Source organism: Ctenopharyngodon idella, chromosome 17 (assembly GCF_019924925.1).
Source record: "Ctenopharyngodon idella isolate HZGC_01 chromosome 17, HZGC01, whole genome shotgun sequence".
Taxonomy (NCBI): Eukaryota; Metazoa; Chordata; class Actinopteri; order Cypriniformes; family Xenocyprididae; genus Ctenopharyngodon; species Ctenopharyngodon idella.
In genome coordinates, this window is record NC_067236.1 from 3,475,822 (window position 1) to 3,497,790 (window position 21,969).

The 21,969-nt window shown below is 36.3% G+C and overlaps 3 protein-coding genes across 6 annotated transcripts in view; 2 read left to right on the top strand and 1 right to left on the bottom strand.

Annotated features, from left to right (window-relative positions):
* Window positions 1-235: 235 nt before the first annotated feature.
* zgc:109986 (uncharacterized protein LOC553566 homolog) lies at window positions 236-4,304 on the bottom strand. The gene is made up of 8 exons (XM_051866892.1): window positions 3,875-4,304; window positions 2,646-2,767; window positions 2,423-2,561; window positions 2,214-2,335; window positions 1,831-1,941; window positions 1,637-1,743; window positions 1,140-1,239; window positions 236-1,007 (listed from the first exon to the last, which is right to left on the bottom strand). The coding sequence occupies exons 1-8, from the start codon at window positions 3,969-3,971 to the stop codon at window positions 885-887; spliced, it is 921 nt and encodes a 306-aa protein (XP_051722852.1). The 5' UTR covers window positions 3,972-4,304; the 3' UTR covers window positions 236-884.
* Window positions 4,305-4,453: 149 nt separating this feature from the next.
* srp54 (signal recognition particle 54) lies at window positions 4,454-9,851 on the top strand. Of its 4 annotated transcripts, none has more exons than XM_051866888.1 (17): window positions 4,454-4,582; window positions 4,981-5,100; window positions 5,242-5,343; window positions 5,426-5,517; window positions 5,603-5,687; window positions 5,868-5,972; window positions 6,085-6,151; window positions 6,243-6,300; window positions 6,392-6,542; window positions 6,652-6,800; window positions 6,887-6,987; window positions 7,115-7,201; window positions 7,319-7,392; window positions 7,483-7,591; window positions 8,539-8,709; window positions 8,818-8,913; window positions 9,161-9,851. In XM_051866888.1, exons 3-17 carry the CDS (start codon window positions 5,266-5,268, stop codon window positions 9,250-9,252), a joined length of 1,515 nt encoding a protein of 504 aa, XP_051722848.1. In that variant the 5' UTR covers window positions 4,454-4,582; window positions 4,981-5,100; window positions 5,242-5,265; the 3' UTR covers window positions 9,253-9,851. The 4 variants fall into 4 exon arrangements, with proteins under 4 accessions (XP_051722848.1, XP_051722849.1, XP_051722850.1 ...); XM_051866889.1 differs by having other exon boundaries at window positions 4,485-4,582; window positions 4,985-5,100; XM_051866890.1 differs by lacking the exon at window positions 4,454-4,582 and adding an exon at window positions 4,647-4,761.
* Window positions 9,852-10,638: 787 nt separating this feature from the next.
* sec23a (Sec23 homolog A, coat complex II component) overlaps window positions 10,639-21,969 on the top strand; it is a 31,447-nt gene continuing 20,116 nt past the window's right edge. Inside the window, exons 1-12 of the mRNA XM_051866887.1 lie at window positions 10,639-10,797; window positions 12,040-12,275; window positions 12,455-12,512; window positions 13,660-13,746; window positions 13,843-14,079; window positions 14,212-14,291; window positions 16,168-16,312; window positions 17,526-17,684; window positions 18,114-18,229; window positions 18,523-18,646; window positions 18,788-18,868; window positions 18,970-19,059. Of these exons, the coding sequence (XP_051722847.1) occupies window positions 10,651-10,797; window positions 12,040-12,275; window positions 12,455-12,512; window positions 13,660-13,746; window positions 13,843-14,079; window positions 14,212-14,291; window positions 16,168-16,312; window positions 17,526-17,684; window positions 18,114-18,229; window positions 18,523-18,646; window positions 18,788-18,868; window positions 18,970-19,059 (1,560 nt within the window). The 5' untranslated portion in view covers window positions 10,639-10,650. The remainder of the gene's footprint in view (window positions 10,798-12,039; window positions 12,276-12,454; window positions 12,513-13,659; window positions 13,747-13,842; window positions 14,080-14,211; window positions 14,292-16,167; window positions 16,313-17,525; window positions 17,685-18,113; window positions 18,230-18,522; window positions 18,647-18,787; window positions 18,869-18,969; window positions 19,060-21,969) is intronic.

The window sequence follows — 21,969 nt, forward strand, 5'->3', positions numbered from 1 at the left end:
GTTTTTCTTCTTTTTTTTTCCACCACAGAAGCTTCTTGTACTTTGAATGACAATTTTAGGTTAATACATATTTGAATAGGCGTTGATGCTACTTTGAGACAGCTATTCTGTGGCTGGAAATACACACAGATAATTGTAACACCATCTTTGTGACAAATTTTCCAACCAAAAAGTCCTGTGTCTCAGATGATTAGAAGCAGGTTTTGTGTACAAATGTACAATCATCACAATCATAAAAGGTAGCTCGGTTTTTATTTCTTCATATCCCCATGAAATGAAAATTGGAGTTTGGCCTTTTCATCCATGTCTGTTAGTTTTAATATGATACATCTAAGAGTTGACAAAAGAACTTTTACAGATATAGACATTCAAAACGTCTCTTACAGGAATACAGTTTATATATTTTATATGTATGTATGTATGTGTGTGTGTGTGTGTGTGCGTGTGTGCACACACAGGTATATATACACACATCCCTACTTCCTGTTTCAACAGAAAGAGTGGGACACAGAAATGCAAAAGAAAAACCAAAACCAAACCCAAACCAAGGAAGAGGGCACTTATAGGAAAACATCTAATAATAATAATAAGAAGAAGAAGAAGAAGAAGAAATGCTTCAAAATGCAGCAATGCAAACATAACATGACATAACAGATAGATTCTGACATGTATTGCAAGTTGCAATACCTAGACAGTTTTAAGTACAACTCTTTAAAATTCAACTCAACTTTAAAAAGTTGACAAATTAAAGTTAACCTAAATCAGGATGTTGTATGTTAAATTAAATCTATTTCTATCATTTGTCCTGTTAAAAGCCTCACTGAGGCTAATCGTATTCATTGTTGCACTGTATCAGAAGAGTCCAGAGCTTTCTCTTCTAAGGGTCAAAGTACTCTATAAAGATGGATTTGCTTGAGAGAATCTGGATCTGTGTCATTTTTTAGATAAACTGTGTAATCAATTTGTACTTCCTCTATCCATTGGCTGAGTGCTAATGTCTCTAGGAACTGGGAAAGAAGAAAAAAAACATTAGAATTGTTTCTTGAAATCTTGATAAAAGACTGATGTATTGAATTATACTGCCAATCACAATTAGGAGACAAATACAGTAATATAAGAGACAGAGCACAGCTTCTTACAACAGCATCCTGAAGTAAAGTAAGGGCTTCTTGAATGCTGGGTACAGTTACCAGCAGAGCACCTTTCTTTCGGAAATTTTGATTAATGAATAGCCAAGCTCTGAAAAAGAAATAATGGGTAATTTTAGTGTAAACCTTATTTAAGACACAATTACAATACTATACATAATTATTATGCAAGTCGATATTCTGATTATATCATTTTACCAATTCCAAACCACATCAATCTTAATAACTACTATTAATTTTGTATATCATCATTTATTATTTAACAGGCATATCATTTATTATTGTTAACAGGAATTATTGTTAACAGTCCAAAGGCCACACATTTTGCAATTTCTACAGTATTGCAAAATATATAATATTTCGATCGACTTGCGTAATTATGTATGTACTATATATCACTTGTTTATAATAAAGAAAAACATTTATTTATGCATTATTCAAATAAGATCTCTACATGTTCTTAAGTGCAATCACAGTTTGGCACTTACTGCATTTGATCACTTGGTTCCATGAAGAATTCAAAAACGTTGTTCATGATCAGAACGTCTGTATTTTGAACTAAGGCCGCTTGAGAGCGGATATCTCCATGAATCACCTATGCAGGGCACATTGAACATCTCTGTAAATGTACCATCCAGACAAAACAATGACCATACAAGAAAAAAAAAAGATGATCAATTGCCTGAATTCTGTCACTGAAACCATATTTCTCTACAGCCATTGTTTGAAGCTTGACAAACTCTGAACTTATTTCAACCCCCACAAGCTGAGATGCCGCACTGTAAAGGTAGCCCTGAGAAGAGAAATAAATCGGAGGCAATAATATAGACGCATCATCAGACCATGTTTTAAAAAGAAAGATAAAAGCTGGTGTAGCCTAGTGGCTACAGATCTGGGCTGGTACATCAAAGGTTGCAGGTTTAAACCCAGTAGGGCATGGCACTTAACCCCTGGTTGCCCCAGGGCAATTGTTTCCATTTTAAGTATACAATAAACATCAGCTAATTCACAATTCATAATGAGTTTATGTGTGCTTAGTTAAACAAACCATTATCAGCAATTTACCCCAAATAGCACAGCTCCTAGTCTAGATCCCACATCCACCACCAGTTTTCCAGTGAGGTCTGGAAGGACATTGTGGAATAGGAACTGGAGCTCCGGGACTGAGAATGAATGTGAGATGAACTCTGTGAAAAATGATTAATTGCATATTATTATGTTGCTTTTTATTGCACAAGTTTACGTACATAGCTTGTGTTCATGCAAACACTTACCCAATGGTGCTGTTCTGTGCGATCCACAGTTGAGGCAGTAGTTGCGACTTATTTTTCCCTCCTCACACAATGAATCCACAGTTTCCTCATCATATAAGAATGCATCTACATGCACAGTGGGATGAGGTTTCTGTTGAGTCTAAAAGTTAAAATATTCTTTAGGATCTACAATACTGACGTATGCTTTGGATCTAGTACAATACTAAAAATCTAATACACAAACCTTCTGAATAGCCATAGTCTCTGAGGGAGCCATGGCCTCCAGTGGAAGGCAAGCCCTTAGGTCCTCTGCAATACTTTGAAGAATAACACTTTGGTTATCCACCAGGAAATCATCCAGATCATCTAAAAATGTAGATGAAAAACTCACTTAAGGCAGACACCACAGGATAATTAGGGTAAACATTTTAACTAATAGATAACACTATATACTTCCCCAGCTGATTACTTAAAGGGTTAGTTCACCCAAAAATGAAAATAATGTCATTAATTACTCACCCTCATGTCGTTCCACACCCGTAAGGCCTTCATTAATCTTCGGAACATAAATTAAAATATTTTTGATTAAATCCAATGGCTCAGTGAGGCCTGCATTCAAAGCAATGACATTTCCTCTCTCAAGATCCACTGAATTCGCATGAATTGTTTTAAATATGTTTTTAGTACCTTTATGGATCTTGAGAGAGGAATGTCATTGCTTTGAATGCAGGCCTCACTGAGCCATCGGATTTAATCAAAAATATCTTAATTTATGTTCCGAAGATGAATGAAGGCCTTACGGGTGTAGAACGACATGAGGGTGAGTAATTAATGACATTATTTTCATTTTTGGGTGAACTAACCCTTTAAGTTACATTAACAATTGCAAAATTGTTTATGTGAGTAAATAATGTTGTCTTAATATGTATATGAGGCATTTTCTAATTAATTATTCACAAATTTGTGCAAATTTCTAAACATTACATAAAACCAGAATCAAAACTGGTTTCATTTTGTTGACATTTTGTTGTATTTAGGAATAAAATGTTATAGAAATCAGGTGAAATATATATTAAGCCCACTTGTAAAAACATTTCAGAATAGATAGGAATAAATCTGGAAAGTTTGGTGTATGCAAGTGATACTTGCGTGGAGACCCAGTGCATGAAAAAAGACTAATTTTAAGAAAATGGCCTTTAAAGATGTGTATTGTTATTAAAAAAATAGGTCTTTGCATTGTAATTACAGAGGGAAATAGAAATAAACACTTAAATGTGTGTTTTGGCTGTTTTCTTCCCACTAGCCTGATCGAAGACAAGTTATTGAAGCAAAATCTCAAAATTGACAAGTGCATGAAAAAACAATGATTTGCCTGTAGTGTTTTGTTTTAATTCTAATAAGAACACATGCTTACATCTTGCACATAATCTAATATTTAGCTAACAAGACAATAACAAAAGCTTCTGATTTTACCTGATGTTTTCAACCATTCTAGCAGCTTTGGAAGATGTTGTCTCTCCGTCTTTGACAACACCTGTAGAATTTCATTCTTCGCATCGTTAAAATTCATTGATTCAAGCTCTTGATACTTATCTTACGCCAAACACAATCTAGGTTGCAAGCTGTTTTATACAGTCTGTGGTTGTAAGTATACTACTGAGCAACACATGGGGTAGTATCAGTGGGAAGAGCGTGGTCATATTTTAAGGTAGAACTGTACACTTGTTTGAACATCAACCTGATCAAATACTCCAGATGGTAAAAATAGACATTTATGTTTGTAATTTAAATCGCCTTATTTAAATTTTAATGATATTTAATGGTAAAAATGTAACCTTTTTTTTTTTTTTTTTTTTAAGTTGGAGTCAATTTTATCTACTGCTGTTCCACCTTAAGCAAGCTTCCATAATTTTACCTCATGACAACATCTCTAAAATAAAGAATATTTTAAAAATAAACTTATATTCGAATTTATATAGATAGAGATATATTAATATTGCACGCAAGTTAAATGAACAGTGATTGAAAACGAATCTAAACTATAAATAATATGTTTTATAAAAAATAAAAACTCGAACTTTTGTTTTAAACGGAAGTAAAGTTACGTCACGGGAAGTTGGGGGTTAGATGACGTTTGTAGTCGCGTTTCTACTCGCCGAAAAACAGCTGCTACGAGTTTAGGTAAGTAATATTTAATCGAAACCTATCTCTTTGTCGTAATATTTCGGATATCGAACATTTTAAATTGACATCGGGTTGACTTAAACATGAATTAAATCCTGTATTTAAGTAAATCGACAACGGTTGTGCGGGGGTTACAACGGCTGTCTGGCCTCTTTTTAGGATAGAGCTTTAACTGGGTCGAACTTTCAAATATATGATCTAAAACTATGATGATTTCATAAAAGTTTAAATACTCATGTGTGTGCTAACGTTTGTGTTTTGATGTAGTTACGATACATGGCTTAAAATGTTTTAGATTCGTCCAAATCGTACAGTCCATACTCCATAGCTGGTAATAACATAACAGCTCATCCGCGATGTTTTTGATTGACATTTTCTGATTTTTGTTTGCTTAGAAAGGTTGAAAACGTCATTGCGCTGGTTCCACTGAAGTCCTGAGGTTGAGAGTGAGCGGTGACAGGAGGGTTGTTTTGGGGGAAACCCCACCACATTGGAAAGGCTCATTCACATAACAAGTAAGGAAATATACATTAGATCAATCACAGTTTTAATGTCATCACTCAAGTCTTACTCAATGCCTTTGTGATTAGAAGCTGGTCATCTGTAAAATCTTCCTTTTTTATCTTGGCTACCTGATGTAACCACCCCTGTTGCAGGTTGACAGCTCTTTAACCGCAAAAATGGTTTTAGCTGATCTGGGGAGGAAAATAACCTCAGCTTTGAGGTCTCTCAGCAATGCCACCATCATCAACGAGGAGGTACAGTGAACATAATGTAATTTGGGCTTGTTAAGCCTTGTGGTCCATCATAAAATGTTAACATGTTTACAATCTTCCTTAGGTATTAAATGCTATGCTCAAGGAAGTCTGTGCTGCCCTGCTGGAGGCTGATGTGAATATCAAGTTGGTAAAGCAGCTAAGAGAAAATGTCAAGTATGTAACAAGAGTTTTTGTCATTTTGTGGTAAATTCCCTATTATAGAATGTCTGTTCGCTTTATAACTACTCTATGATTTCAGGGCAGCCATTGATCTGGAGGAGATGGCCTCTGGGCTGAACAAGAGAAGAATGATCCAGCATTCTGTTTTCAAGGAACTTGTCAAGGTAAATTATGTTTTTTTTTTTTTTTTATAATTTTGTCTCTTTATAGTGAGTCCTTTATGTGTATCTCAGGAGATCTCTATTTTGTCAGGGAGGAGAGAAATAACATTAAACCAAATTGAATGGGCTGCTAGATGATAGGACTTTATTCTAAATGATGAATACTGAGTGCTTTTATTGCAGCTGGTGGATCCTGGAGTCAAAGCCTGGACTCCCACAAAGGGAAAGAACAACGTTATCATGTTTGTGGGTCTGCAGGGCAGTGGGAAAACCACAACATGTTCTAAGGTAAGGAATTCTTGGGTATTTGCCCAGATTTTATAGACCTTTTACAGATTATACACCTCTTTTTATACAGCTAATCACACAAGCAAGAATCTCTTTTTTCCCTTTTTATTAGTTGGCGTACTACTACCAAAGAAAAGGATGGAAAACATGTTTGATTTGTGCCGACACATTCAGAGCAGGTAAAGTTGGCTCTGTCTTTACATGTATTTGCACACTAATACTTTCTGTACTTCAGGGAAAAAAGTCAAATTGTTTTGTTTGTTTTTAAAGGTGCCTTCGACCAACTCAAGCAAAACGCAACAAAAGCCAGAATACCCTTTTATGGCAGGTAATAAAAGCGTTATTTCCCATACCCCACAGTTACAGATGTATTTGCCTACCAAACCTAATCACTGATTCATATTGGTGTGAATTAATAGTTACACAGAGATGGATCCCGTGATTATAGCTTCAGAGGGTGTGGAAAAATTCAAGACAGAAAACTTTGAAATAATCATTGTGGACACTAGTGGTAGACATAAACAGGAAGACTCACTTTTTGAAGAAATGCTTCAGGTGTCAAATGCTGTGGTAAGTGAAAGACCTCCTCTGTTTTGATAATATCAAGCAGCAATAAGATGGTAAAAATATAAATGATATAAGCGTGATGCTTCATGACCGTTATTGTCCATTCCCACAGCAACCTGACAACATAGTGTATGTGATGGACGCCTCCATTGGTCAGGCTTGTGAGGCTCAGGCTAAGGCCTTCAAAGACAAGGTAGATGTGGCTTCTGTTATTGTCACCAAACTGGATGGCCATGCCAAGGGTGGTGGTGCACTCAGTGCGTAAGTACACACTTTATGCTTTGTACTTTCAGCACTTACTGTAAGTAAATAAATGAAAGAGCTGACAGAAAAATGTATGTTTACAGTGTGGCGGCCACAAAGAGTCCCATCATTTTTATCGGCACAGGCGAGCACATTGACGACTTCGAGCCTTTCAAGACTCAGCCCTTCATAAGCAAACTGCTCGGTAAGGTCTGAATATATGGCTGAGCTGCTGTTAAAACCTTTAGATGAAAGCTTTAAACACAAACATTTGATTGTCGTTGGATGTTGGAACTGTGCTATTTATGTTGCAATTCTTATTTTTCCTCTAGGTATGGGAGATATTGAGGGGCTGATTGACAAAGTAAACGAACTAAAGCTCGATGACAACGAGGAGCTAATTGACAAGCTCAAACATGGTAACTATAATATTATTTTTACAAGAATGTGTATTTTTGTTTCAATGCCAATTTTTAGGCAATAAGATATTTTCCAGTGTTTTTTCCAGTAACAGATGTGACATTTATTTCTCTTAGGTCAGTTTACACTCAGGGACATGTATGAACAGTTTCAGAACATCATGAAAATGGGACCTTTTGGTCAGATCATGGTAATGCCAACCTTAACTGAAAGGATGTCTAATTATGATTACCCACTGAGTAGTTCTCTTCTCACAATTTCTGTTTTTCTTTGTCTTTAGGGCATGATCCCAGGCTTTGGAACAGATTTCATGAGCAAAGGAAATGAGCAGGAGTCTATGGCCAGACTAAAGAAACTCATGACAATAATGGATAGTATGAATGACCAGGGTATGTGCTTTTAAATTATTTTAATACTGTCTTATAAGAAATAATGCATTGACTAGCCTAAATAGAGTGCTGCTGGTGTGACGTCAAACCCTGGAAGACCCTGGAAGAAATTCGCTAGTGTTTCCCTCATGATTTTCCTATGGGTTTTTAAATGGGGTTTTTCAATTTGAGTAAAATATGGTTTGTTAAACTACTTTTTTTTTATTTTTTTTTTATACTTGTATGCGCAAGTTGTACGTGCATTGAATTTTTTTACACTAATCAATTGTTCCAGAAGGTGGTGACACTGGCCCGCAGTGTTGTTTCACAGTAGAAAATGAAACTAAAGATATAGAACAACAAAATTCCAGAGACTGCAACAACAACATACACCCGCATTGACAAGTGCTTGTGTGATGGGTTATGAGACAGACTCAACTTTAGTTTAAAAGAATACAAAGACATTTTTATTGGTCTTAACTTCTGGAGAAAAATAGTGCAGACACTGGACAAAGATGAAACTTTGTAGAGCGCCAGCGTTTGAGCACGATATCAAATGGAGTATACTTTGAAAGAGTACGCATTTGACTGTATGCTTACGCTAGCGTATGTGTAAATAAAACAAAGTATACTTTGGGCTTTAGACATTTTGTTCTACAATGTAATCTGCACACACGCACACCTCAAACGTGCTTAACATAACAGCTTCAAAATTTGTGTTTTTGATATGGGTGTGTGACCTTATTTTACTCCTACATTAAAAAACATATTTATATATATATATTATAATATAATATAATATAATATAATATAATATACATAAAAACCCATAGGAAAATCTTGAGGGAACCACTGGCGAATTAGACTTCTGGGTTTTGACATCACGTCCACAGCACTCCATTGGAAAGTTTCAGGCATAGTTCTGAACTAGACCGGTTCAGTTAACATATTGTGGTTTTTCAACTCAGAACTTGACAACAAAGATGGTGCCAAGCTCTTCAGTAAACAGCCTAACCGCATCCAGCGAGTGGCCCGGGGATCTGGAGTGGCTACCAGGGATGTACAGGAGTTGCTCACACAGTACACAAAGTTTGCCCAGATGGTCAAGAAGATGGGAGGCATTAAAGGCTTGTTTAAAGGTGATTTTTATCCAATGCTTGTGAACAAACTGAACATGATACATTTCAAATTATTTTAGTTTCGTTAAGCATTTAAAATCAGTGACTCATGGTATCGTTGCTTTGAAGGAGGGGACATGTCCAAGAACGTCAACCCATCACAGATGGCGAAACTGAACCAGCAGATGGCTAAAATGATGGATCCCAGAGTGCTTCATCACATGGGTACGAGCTCCCTTAAAACCCTAACATTGTTTATTTTTTGCTAGACTATTGATTAACCTTCACTAAAGATGGGGCAGTTGTTGCATGCAAGAACCTACTTAACAAGACCTAACCTTAAAACTAAGCAATGCAATGCGATTGCACTTTTCAATGTCACATGTCCTCAATAGATATGTAAGGATTTTTGAATATCGATTATGGTTGTAGAAGCCTTACTTAAAGACAACTATCTTTTGTTTCTTGCAAGGTGGCATGGCCGGATTGCAGTCCATGATGAGGCAGTTTCAGCAGGGAGCTGCTGGCAACATGAAAGGCATGATGGGATTTAACAATATGTGAACCCCTAAACTCCTGCAAGTAGAGGATGCAAAAGACTCTGATGGTTTTAGCGAACAAGACCTGGGCATATGAAGATGGTTTGATTTCTGTGTCTTGCCACACGTAATTTAATTCTTTAAAAGGTGTAAAACATTTAATAAAAGCTCATTCACATGTAAAGCCCAGTGTTTCTGGAGCAGAATTGATCATGGGGACTGTTAGAAGAACTTTTGCTTCCTGAGATCAAGTCCAGTGATTGTTTAAAATATCTTGTGATGTCAGAGCGTGCTCGTCTTGGCAAATATACACACGGACATCTGAGTGCTTCACAATATTGTCAGGCTAATTGACAACAGGCCACTTTCACTATCTCTAAACTGGGTTAAAGTTAAAGCCGTAAAGGCTATATGATTTTACAGTAATTGCTATGACCATCTTCATAGCGTAAGCTATTCATGAGTAGAAATCATGGTTTATTGTATAATTGACTGTTTTTGATTTCTTGATTTGCCATAGAAAAGCTTTGGCTTTGTATCAGATATAAATACAGTAGTTGGAAAAGAGTATGTGGCAATATTTTGTCATAATGTTATAATAAAATTTATATGGCAACATTTTAACAGCAGTTGTCTGATTAACCTCTTTGATTATGTTGAAATTATGTGTAGTATTTCACTTGTTTTTTTTGTTTGTTTTTTTTAACAGGCTGACTATACTACTTGCACTGTTTATTATGTACATTTGTAATCCAGACTTTACAAAGCAACTGCTAGTCAAATATGCAGAGAGATTAGTTGGTAATATGATTGTTGTATCCCTGGTTAAATGATTGTAATTGGCTAAAAAATTGGAAATTACAAAAATGTTTTTAAATTGTAAATTCTTCCAGTGAGTGTAAATTGTTCACATTTTAAGATTTGTATTACTTTTAATGCTAAAATAAAACTAAGGAAACTGGAAATTAAAGATAACGATGCATCATGAAATATACATTAAATGTTTGTAAAAAGATTTTATTGTTTGTAAAAAGATTTTATCGAAGTCGTCTTAAATACTTAAATTGTATTCATTACAGTTAAAATTTAATACATTTATTGATCCAATTCCATGTGGGAAACCGATTTTCTTTCTAATATAATGCATATAAAACATTTTTATATTGAACAATTACAAAATCAAGATTACAATGTTTTCATTGTATGAAAACAATGGTCATCATAAAAACTGGATAAAATGAGTGTTAAAAATAGATAAAAGTAATCACTAGGCCTACTTAATTAATATTAATACTTTAATAATACATTGGTAAACATGTAAAATTATTTTAATTGAAGTAAATTAGTTTATTTTTTCCTTGTAAAATTATCTTGAATATAATGCATGTTGCTCAAAAATAAAGTGTATAATACAACTCTTGAAATGCATCATGAAATGAGTCTCGGACTCTTGACGTGGCACCGACTCCATGTTGAGTTGCTACGTCATCAGCTCGAGAGCTCGCTCGAGCCCGTGAGCGCGCTGTCACTGACTGAGAGTCTCCGAGGAGGCACAAAATCAAGGCTTCAGGTACGTCAAAACACAACTTACCCTTTACAACTAGATGATTATTTCCGTTACGATAATAATTCGATCAATTATGACTATTGTAAAGCGTTAGATGGACTGTAGCTCAAGAAATCGAGGGTTTAAAGGGCATTTAGCTTGAAGTCAATGTTGAATGGAAGCATCAACATGTCTACATCAACAAGCAGGTCATCGCAGGGTATGTTTAGTGAAATGTTTAATCAGGTCTTCAAGAAGTAGTTGTAGCACTCAAGTTGTTTTATTGTTGATGTGAGCTGATCAATATTTCCTAAGCTATCGAACTAGCTTTCTGTTGCTAACGTTAATTCTGGAGGGTGGGCTGACGCCCCCAGTGGATCCATGTAGTTCAAGTAAACTAAAATAAACTAAACTAAACTTATTCAGTAAAGAAGGATGTGTCTGTATAGCTAACTATATAGCTATAGTTGTATGTCTTTCCTTGCGAGAAATATACACATCTGCCTACTTTTGCTGTTAGCTTTGTAATGTTAGAATCGTCACTTATTTAAAAACTCGGCAGACTGTTGCTTTTTTTTTATTATTATTATTCTGTATCCTATTATTTCTCCAAAACTGTTGTAATTTGCACATTTGGCTGTTTTGAATGTGTGTTTTCCTTCATTAGTTTGTGTTCTCATCTGCACATGTGGCATTTTTTGGTGCTTATCTGTAGTTATGGTCTGTGAACTGGGGTCTGGGGTCCGCGAAGAAGTTCAGAAAAATACACTGTAAATGTTATATATATATATATATATATATATATATATATATATATATATCCCTTACAAAGTGTATCATATATTGATGACCTTTGCATCAAAAAGTTTGAAAACCCTTGTTTATGAATCAAAACCTAGTTCTACCTAGTAGACAACATTTTTGTGCATCAAAGTCGAAGTAGTGAGATGCCTACCTAGACGGCATTTGGCATCATAGATGCTTTCTATCTCTTATCTCATTACAGCTTTTAATGATGTGTGATGAGACATTATAGTTTGCCCTGTGTTCAAAGGGTAATGATGAATAAGACTGGGCTGGCCTGTCTCTGTAATTTAAACACAGATCAGATTGCATGTTTTATTTGAATACATCACTGTGTAAATTTCTGTGACTGTAGTGATTGTTTAATTACTTGATCTTTTAGTTGTTCCTCAATTAAGACGCCATTACAGGGAAATCAATAGTGCCCCATTGGTTTATCCGTAAAGTTTGTATAACTCGTAGATTCCAGAGGGTGCGATGGCGACCTTCCAGGAGTTCATCCAGCAGAACGAGGACCGCGATGGTGTCCGTTTCAGTTGGAACGTTTGGCCGTCCAGTCGTCTGGAAGCCACGCGTATGGTGGTTCCGGTGGCCTCCCTGTTCACCCCGCTGAAAGAGCGGCCGGATCTTCCCCCGATTCAGTACGAGCCGGTGCTGTGCAGCCGGGCCACGTGCAGAGCTGTGCTCAATCCTCTGTGGTAAGTCGGCTAAGTCAGAGCAGACAGCATAATGAGTTCACAGATGGAGGATCTACTTCTTATCCATTGCAATAATTTCCAAATAAACACATTTATTATGAAAGCTGGATACATTATATGCGATGCTTTAATATAATTATGCTTCTGTTTTTTTCTTTTTCCATTGTTTACACAATCAGTCAAGTGGATTACAGAGCAAAACTCTGGGCGTGCAACTTCTGTTATCAGAGAAATCAGGTAAAGTCATTGCAGTTTTAAAAAGTATAGGGCTGAAGCTAACAAATTTTGAAAATCCAAAATGATTAAAAAAAAAAAATTCAAAGCATTTCAGTTAAGAGTCCATTGTTTACAAAATTGTTATTCCACATCCTGCCCAATGTTGTCTTCAAAACAATGCAATTTGAAGGCAATGTAAACAAATATAATGAATGTATAGAGGGTATGCATTGACGTCACTTTCCCGCCCAAACACGCTCCCTCAGCTGGACTTAGTGGCAAAAGAGCTTGCTGCATGACTGGATTTATTTGGGGAACTTCGAAAACATGAGTAAAACAAGCGAATATTAGTTTAAACTAAAGGTTGGACTTGATATAGTATTCTTTACAACTTAACAAAGATCCAGTGATCCATGGATATTGACATGCAGCCAGGAATCATGTTTCCTGACATTTATGTGCCTGATTTCGATGCTGGGGAAATACATAAAGCAAATTTGCCTGTGAACACTTGATATAAATACAATATAGGTAGGTCTAAATCCAGGGGATCACTTATATCAATATTATATTTATCATCCAGTCCTAAAACTTGTGTAGTTTTTGTCAGTGTTTATTTAAAAACATCGAATTATGCAGAATATAAGATGCTAAATATTTGATGAGTTGTCAATACAATATATAACAATACAATATATAGAGCATGATTTTACTTCGAAATGTAACATATTGAGACAAAATGATAACTGCAAATCCACGTTTTGCTGCCTAGATTCCAGCTTTTTCTGTGAATTGCATTTGCTTCTCTTTTCTGTGGCTTTCGGCAGTCTGTAAAAATATACCTCTGATTTCTTGTCAAATCTGTCTGTACAGTCAATCGCACAGCTCTTTTTCACGTTTTAGATGTGTTTTGTGTTTTTCCACTGCATTCACGCTGAAAACCAGTGCTGCCGCTCAGTCTTTTTGCCACTCAGTGGGCGTGAACGCAGTCACTCTCTATATGTGAATGTATACCAGAGGCTCTGTGCAATTAAGTGATTATTCAATAATCAAATTCATTGTTGATTATTTTCATTATCGATTAGTTGTTGCAGCCCTGGAAAAGTGCATTGCATTTAATAAGTGTCATTTAATTATTGGCATAAACAATATCCATGTCCTGTCATAGTTCCCACCAACTTATGCTGGAATATCAGAGGTCAACCAACCTGCTGAGCTTCTCCCACAGTTCTCCACTATTGAATATGTTGTCCAGGTAATCCCTTAAATTAACTGCCTTTCTTTGCCATATAAATACTGAACACTAGAGCTGGATTCATGAATAGCAACTCATTCTGTTTCTTTTCTGTAGCGTGGTCCGCAGATGCCCCTGAACTTCCTGTATGTGGTGGACACATGTATGGAAGATGATGATCTGCAGGCGCTGAAAGAGTCACTTCAGATGTCCCTCAGCCTGCTGCCTCCCACTGCTCTGGTGGGCCTCATTACATTTGGACGCATGGTCCAAGTTCACGAGCTGGGCTGTGAAGGCATCTCTAAGAGCTACGTCTTCAGGGGCACCAAAGACCTCAGTGCTAAACAGCTCCAGGTGAAGATTATTGTCCTGCTGCCAAATGGATTTGCATGAGAAACTAATTTAAAATACAAATGTTTGACTGAACTAGTTGGCACAAATGTCTCTTAATATGCAGTGTTTTAATTTCATGAATCTTGTGTACAGGAGATGCTTGGATTAAGTAAACCAGCTGCAGCACAGGCAGGCCGAGGTCCACAACAGCCTCAGGTTCCTCCTTCAAACAGGTGAGCTAAATTCAACTTTAACTCTTCAGGCTATATAGATGAATAATTACTTTGCATAATCAAATTGATGCTCGCAAGAATCTTGATAACTGTTCACAGGGCAATGGGTCATGACATGAGAAATCAAATTTGCCTTGATCTTTTGATATATAAGAGGTCTTTGTACCATTAAAACATCCTGCAAGTTTCATAGCTTAAAACTAAAAATGGAACACTTTATATGTTATTTGGCCGTTAATTTACAGCACAACAGCGATTTGCATGCCTGAAAATGCAAACTTCTGGAAACGTTTTTCAGAAAAGAAAAACTTTTCTGTTTTTAGTAGATCAATGTCGTGTAAACATACCCTTAATCAAGCTCCAAAAATGGCTCGTTTTGATATTGCGGGATCTGTGACGTCACATGGGCACATTTGACTGCCTGCAGAGCAAGACATCGATAAATAGTTCTACATCATTACACCATAGGCCTCGCCCACTGGCATTCAGTCACGTAGCGGCTGACATTTACCTAATTTAATAATACATAATATTAGTATGTACTTAAATGTAACAGTATGCTATGTAATTAAAATTAATTTCAATAAATAAAAATACTGTTAAAAATCACAAATTATTTGTTTGTCACATGCAGTAGATCATTTCTGTGCCGTGGGTAATAGGAGGATTTTTCACCCGGCTACCACCGCAAGTATATTTCAAACCTGTGGGAAGCACTGCATACCTACAGATGTTTAGTCATGTTTATTTCGCGCTGTAACTGGTATTTAAGCGGAGGAGAGGATGTTCACATGCGCTCCGTGCTGCTGCTTCTCTTTAACTGAGGCGCTAAAGCGATCTGTCTCGTCACATTTAACAGCGCCAAAACGGTATTTATTTTTTGAATCTCATAATAAGATGGACGTCATTTGAAATCTGAGACTTTGCTTCATATCAAAAGTAACAAAGCACAAAGATTATTGCGATTTATTGAATGGGAGGCGCGCTACATGTTCTGTTCATTCATCAACTGAAAACAGACTAGACTAATCGATTCTTAAGATCTAAGAATTGATATCGGTTTGTAAAAATGAGAATCGATTGAAATCGATGTTGTTTACCCAGCCGTAGTCAAAAGCAAATAGAACCCATTATAATCACTGAGGCTGTCTACACCAGATACAGTATACAGATGCACATTCATTTTCTGACATACTCCATGTGCTTGAGTCTGTCGACAACAGGAGAAACGGAAGAGTGAAAGAATGTTCGCTTTGACTCGTTCAGTTTAAACCGCTTGTTTGCATCTCTTTACAAACTTCAGAAGGATCCCAGCATCAGAAACAAGTGGGTGGTTTATTTTAATGCTGTCCCAGATCGTGTCGGAGGATTATGTTTGTTCAGAACATTTTGTTCAGTGTAATGGAGAGTTCGCAAAGAAACTTCTGTTAAAAAATGAATCAGCCAACAGTATCTAATCTGACAGCAGCTGCATCACAAACTGTAAGTAAATGATTTCATAATGTTTTGTATGTAAATGACGGTTTAATATGGATAATGTTTTCAAAACACATGCAATAGAGAATGGTTGTTGATACTGTCCTATGCAGTGATGTTAGCCAATCATAACAGTGGCCATTTACTGACAAGCCTTAAAGGAGCCGCCTCTTAATATGGGATCATAACAAGGGATCACAGGGTCAGAATGAAGATTGAAAATGATAGTTTTTTGAAATATATATTTGTTTGTTTGTTTGTTTTGCAAAAAACTTTATTAACATTATAAGTGAACCTCAAGGAACATATTAAAATAAATAAAAATCCATGTCATGACCCCTTTAATATATCTTTGGAGTTGTGTTGGAATATGGTGGTCACTGATTGTATATGTGCTCAGGTTTCTTCAGCCAGTACAGAAGATAGATATGAATCTGACGGATTTGCTGGGAGAGCTGCAGAGAGACCCCTGGCCCGTCACTCAAGGCAAACGACCACTGAGATCACTCGGAGTGGCCCTTTCCATTGCTGTTGGTCTGTTAGAGGTGACTGTCAGGATTTATGTTATTATCTTTAGTGGTTTGCCAGCTGCAGTTACAAAATTATAAGTTTATACTACCAGTTTGGACACACCTTCTCATTCTTTATTACTGTATTCCACACTTTTGACTAGAGCTGCACGATTAATTGTTAAAAGATTGCAATACCGATTCAAACACCCACACAATTTTTATTCCTAAATAAAAATGATTCAACTGTGTCTAATAAATGTTTGACAAATATGAACATTAAAATCTGCATTGGTGCTGCACCTGACCCAGAGAGAGCAGTTGCTATTTTCTGTGTGGTCTTTTTAACCACACAGTATCATTATTTCTGTTACCATAATCTAAATTATCACAGAAGTACTGGCATAAAAGTTCAGGTAACACTTTAGTATGGGGAACAATTCTCACTTTTAACTAGTTGCTTATTAGCTTGCATATTGGCTGTTTATTAGTACTTATAAAGCACATATTAATGCCTTATTCTGCATGACCATATTCTACATCCCTAAATCCTACCCCATATCGAAACTTAAACGCTACAACAACTACCTTACTAACTATTAATAAGCAGTAAGTTAAGAGTTTGAGGCAAAAGTCGTAGTTAATAGTGAATATGTGTTCCCCATACCAAAGTGTTACCTAAGTTTATAGTTTGAATATGAACACTGATGTCTACAGTAGCGATCAAAATAGAGTAAATCATCTTTTGAAAGAAACTTGACACTTCAAATAAAGATTGTATCAGTTACATTGTTACACCAGTAGGGGGTGAAAAGTAACTTAAAAAATGTTATTGAAACATTAATTCAAGAGATTTGTTCAAAAACGCTGATTCATCCAGTAATGAAACAAGTCTTTATGAGTGAGTTAATGAATCATTCATTCAAAATTATTTTTTATTTTTATTAATTTTTTATTTAAATTAATTCAATGTTTTTTTTTAAATAGACTGCAGCAATTAACATTTTGTCAGAACCTCTAGTAAATTACATGTTATTTTGTAATGAAAAATATAGTTCTCTCAAAAGCCTTCATATGTAGGCACAATTTATAATTGTATTATATTTATATTTGTATTAAGCCTTTATCTAAAAAGGTTTTTAAGATTATGAAATGCATAAATTCATTAAAGTGTGCCCATTAAATTGGTCATCTTACACTAGCTTTGTGCTTGCTATTTTTTCCCCCTCCATTTACTTCCCTCTTGTAGTGCACTTACCCTAACACTGGCGCTCGCATCATGGCTTTCATCGGTGGACCCGCCACTCAGGGTCCAGGCATGGTGGTAGGAGATGAACTGAAAATACCGATTAGATCCTGGCACGACATCGAGAAAGACAATGCCAAGTTCATGAAGAAAGCCACTAAAGTGAGTTTCCCCATATTTGTTGTCTGTATGATTGGCTTGGTAGAAGTGCCAACATCCTGGTGATACCAATGCTTTCATGAAGGTGAAGTATCTTCAAGTGACTATACTGTTGCCTGATGGGTTTTAAAATTGTAATGTCACAGAGTTGCATTGGAAAGCATCTGCATATATTTTTTTTCATAGAACATGCGTGTAAAACTGGCAGGTCTTTAAATTAGCTGGTCTTTAAAACTGATTCTCATAATTCTTACTGGATTTGAGTTTACATTAATGCATTTGACACACACTTACAAGACCCAAGTTGTTGCTTTCCAAGCCCATGACCTTGGCATAGATAATGCCATGCTCCACTGTGTGGGCTACAGGAAAGCATTCCCAAATTAGTTTAAAGTTTTTATACACATTTAAAATGGTATCATTCCCTTGTAGCACTATGAAGCCTTGGCCAACCGTGCCGCCGCCAATGGACACATCGTTGATATTTATGCGTGCGCTCTGGATCAGACAGGATTACTGGAAATGAAGTGCTGCACCAACTATACAGGGTAAGTGGCTCAAAAAACATTTTCAGTTTTCTTTTTCTACATTTCAGCATGCTGACTGTGTATGATTAGAGATTTGAGGTGACTATGGTGCATATTAATGCATGTTGAGAGTCAGGAAAACAAATCTAGACCTATTTCTATCCCAAGATTTTCAGTATGAGCGAACACTTGTTCAAAAATATGTGAAAATCTCTGCCTTTGGCCATTATGTCCCTGAACTGATTGTGTACTTGTATCCTTGAAGACAGTCCAAATACATACAATGCACCTTTCTGCTTTTACTTAAATGGCAGGGGTTATATGGTCATGGCGGACTCTTTCAACACATCTCTGTTCAAGCAAACTTTTCAGAGAGTTTTCACTAAAGACGTGCAGGGTTCCTTTAAGATGGCATTTGCAGGGACTCTGGAGATTAAGGTGGCTTGCTTTTTCTTTTTTACATAATTTTTAAAAAAGGTGTTCCAATTGTCTTGTCTTGGCTATTTTAATGAATTACTTTATTATTTAATTGTGCTATATGTGGCTTTCCATTTTAATGTTATTAAATTATTATTTCAGACTTCAAGAGAGATAAAGATTTCTGGAGCAATTGGCCCGTGTGTCTCCCTGAATGCCAAAGGTCCTTGTGTGTCAGAAAACGTAAGTAGCTCATCTAAATCAAATAGTGATACAGTGATTTCTCTTGTTATCTCTGGCAATGCAGAGAACATACTAACTTTCTTTTTGACCTCTGCTTGTAGGAAATAGGAACTGGTGGGACAAGTCAGTGGAAGATTTGTGGACTGGACCCAAATACCACTCTCGCATTCTACTTTGAGGTTGTGAATCAGGTACATGCGAGTAAACTTTGTTTGATCTGCTTACAATAACCCTTGATATACATGTTTACAAGTTAACATTGCCACAGATGGTTTTGGAAAACCATCACAGAAAAATCTTTTTGACATGTCCCTCAGTTTGCAAAAAAACAAACAAAAACTGCCTTCACAGTATTACACTTGCTGACAGTCCCAGATGGTCACCGTGATTTTGCCAAGATGTGATTTTGACATGTTCCTGAATCAACATATTTTGTTGATCCTGGAACAAAATACCTGTATGAAAATTTAGTCCTAACCCTACCCGTAAGTTATCCCAAAAATCAGAAGGAAATAGTAAATAACACTGATGTAGAAGCACCTAACCTTGTTTTTAAGCCTAAACATAACATTAACTCTAAACTTGTCCCTTAAATCTAATTGATCGATTGGAATGTTGTTCCAGGATCAACAAAGATGTTGATCCAAGAACATGTTGTACTTGTTGAAATCAGGTTCACAGAGAGCCACAGTCACAGAGACTGTTGTTGCAGCAGTCTGACAGCGTTTCAGGCTTATGGAGATTTCCACCTTATTTGCAGCTAGTCCACTAGAGGGCAAACTTTCATCATACATAGGATATTTATTTATTTATTTATTACTGCATTTTTAATTTGAAGCATTACTTCAGTGCAGTAGTTATCTGTCTTAGCTTTTAGTGATTCACATAAACTATTCCAAATGTTGCAAAATATATTGAGGAACATGTGACATTTTTATAGAGGTCAATCATTTGAAGTTAGTTACTCTTTTTATATTGAGAATATATACATTTACATTGAATCATTTAGCAGATGCTTTTCTTCAAAGTGACTTACAAATGAGAACAATAGAAGCAATCAAATCAACTTGAGTGCAACAGAATGCAAGTCCCAGTTATTCCAGCAAAGTGCATGTAACAGGATTTTTTTAATATTTTTTTTTTAAGTAAATGGAGAGAATAGAAATAGAAAAAAATAAGTGCTAATATTGCTGGGTCAAGTGTTGACGAAAAAGATGTGTCTTCAGCAGTTTTTTTTTAAAACTGTTCGGATTGAGATATGCAGGTCATTCCACCAGCAGGGAACAGACAAGGAAAAGGTCTTGAGAGGGATTTTGTGCCTCTTTGGGATGACACCACAAAGCGTTGTTCACTTGCAGAATGGTCTTAAGTAGTGAGTTTACATATAGTGGTGCAGAGCCAGTGATTGTCTTGTAGGCAAACATCCGAGCCTTGAATTTGATGCGAGTGGCTATTGGCAGCCAGTGCAAACTGATAAAGAGCGGTGTGAGGTGCGCTCACTTCAGCTCATTAAAAACCACTCTTGCTGCCACATTCTGGATCAGTTGTAGAGGTTTGACAGTACATGCTGGAAGGCCTGTTAAGAGAGCATTACAATAGTCCAGTCTGGATAGAACAAGAGCCTGGATGAGAATATTTGGAGTATGCATGGTCTTAATGCTTGCCATTGAGTATACAGTTTTGAGGTTGGTGTGAGCTTTTATGTTAAGAAAACTATATTTGCATAACCAATGATGTACATCAGATCAGATTGTGCCATCAAAATTATACAAGTTGCTATTTAAGTCAATCATTAATGCAGTTTTCAAGTTTCTGAAAGCAATTGAAATATGATTGGCAGTTTCACATGTCTGCTGAACATTTTAGAGATAGCTTTTTTCACAATCACATTGCATTGTCCTTTGAGCATTCCTTTAGAAAAAAAATGAATCATTGTTTCTGCTAAAGTCACAAAAGAAAACAATATTTGATTATGCCTTGTAGAATATCGCACAAGGTTTCTTCTGTCTGTATGAAGTCTGTTTACATCATAAGCAGTGAAATTGCTTCTGGTTGGCTCCGCCAACCCAGTGTCCTCTTTTGCTGAGGTGAAACGTTGCTGTAGATGCTTCCTTAAGTCATGATTATTTCTACACTATTCAGTCCAGCAAAGGTCAGTAAGGGCCATGCTCAAACCAGCGTGAGGTCCTGTTGGGGTTGGTTGTTTGTTTGTAGTGCCGGAGGTACACTGGGAGCTGGCGAAGAGAAGCTGTTGCTCTCGCGGCGTGGCTGTATGGTTGTGCACTGGGAGAGGGAGTTTTTACAAGGATACTCAAACATCTGTCGGATTTTATTCAGGCTTTTGCGCAACGCAGCTCTGTACCTCCTGAGAGATACAAACAAGGTCACAGTAAACCTCCCACATACTCGTATGCTCTTAGAATCTAAATAACAGCCACATATCAAAACCATGATTCATAGCTATACATGTTCTCTTTATAGATGTTGCCCGAATTGGCCATTAAGTTTTTCATCAGCAGGTTTTTACCTCCACCTTTCTTTTTCAATCCTGCTTTACATTCAATTCCTGCCACACTGTATTAACAAAACATTATTGAATGTGGCAGGTATTAATACGAGCTGCCACATCTGATAGTTAAAAGGCCAGTAAAGTCTTAATCAACAATAAAAAGGTAATGTCAATCCATGATTACATTTCCCAAAATAGAAAGCTTATTTTCTGGGAGAATGTGTCTTATGGATCTTCCTGTCTGTCTTCTATCTATCATGACATTTAGGGATGGGCTGTATTACCAAAGTATTAGTATTGATGATATATCACAATATAGTTGTTTCCTCTTTAAATTCAACCATAAAATAGTTTATATATTAACATATAAATGCATGGTGAATAGTCGACTGAATTAAGTTAAGTTAAAATTTCCTGATAATTTACTTACCCCCATGTCATCCAAGATGTTTGTCTTTCTTTCTTCAGTTGAAAAGAAATTAAGGTTTTTGAGGAAAACATTCCAGGATTTTTCTCCATATAGTGGACTTCCACGGCTACCAACAGGTTGAAGGTCCAAATTGCAATTTCAGTGCAGCTTCAGAAGGCTCTA

Coding starts and splice junctions, on each gene's coding strand:
- zgc:109986 (XM_051866892.1), bottom strand. CDS start 3,971: ATGAATTTTAACGATGCGAAGAATGAAATTCTACAGGTGTTGTCAAAG. Junction 1,744..1,830: donor GTTTCAGTGACAGAATTCAG/GCAATTGATCAT, acceptor TGCCCTGCATAG/GTGATTCATGGAGATATCCG. Junction 1,240..1,636: donor GAACCAAGTGATCAAATGCA/GTAAGTGCCAAA, acceptor TTTCTTTTTCAG/AGCTTGGCTATTCATTAATC.
- srp54 (XM_051866888.1), top strand. CDS start 5,266: ATGGTTTTAGCTGATCTGGGGAGGAAAATAACCTCAGCTTTGAGGTCT. Junction 5,344..5,425: donor CCACCATCATCAACGAGGAG/GTACAGTGAACA, acceptor AATCTTCCTTAG/GTATTAAATGCTATGCTCAA. Junction 6,543..6,651: donor TTCAGGTGTCAAATGCTGTG/GTAAGTGAAAGA, acceptor CCATTCCCACAG/CAACCTGACAACATAGTGTA.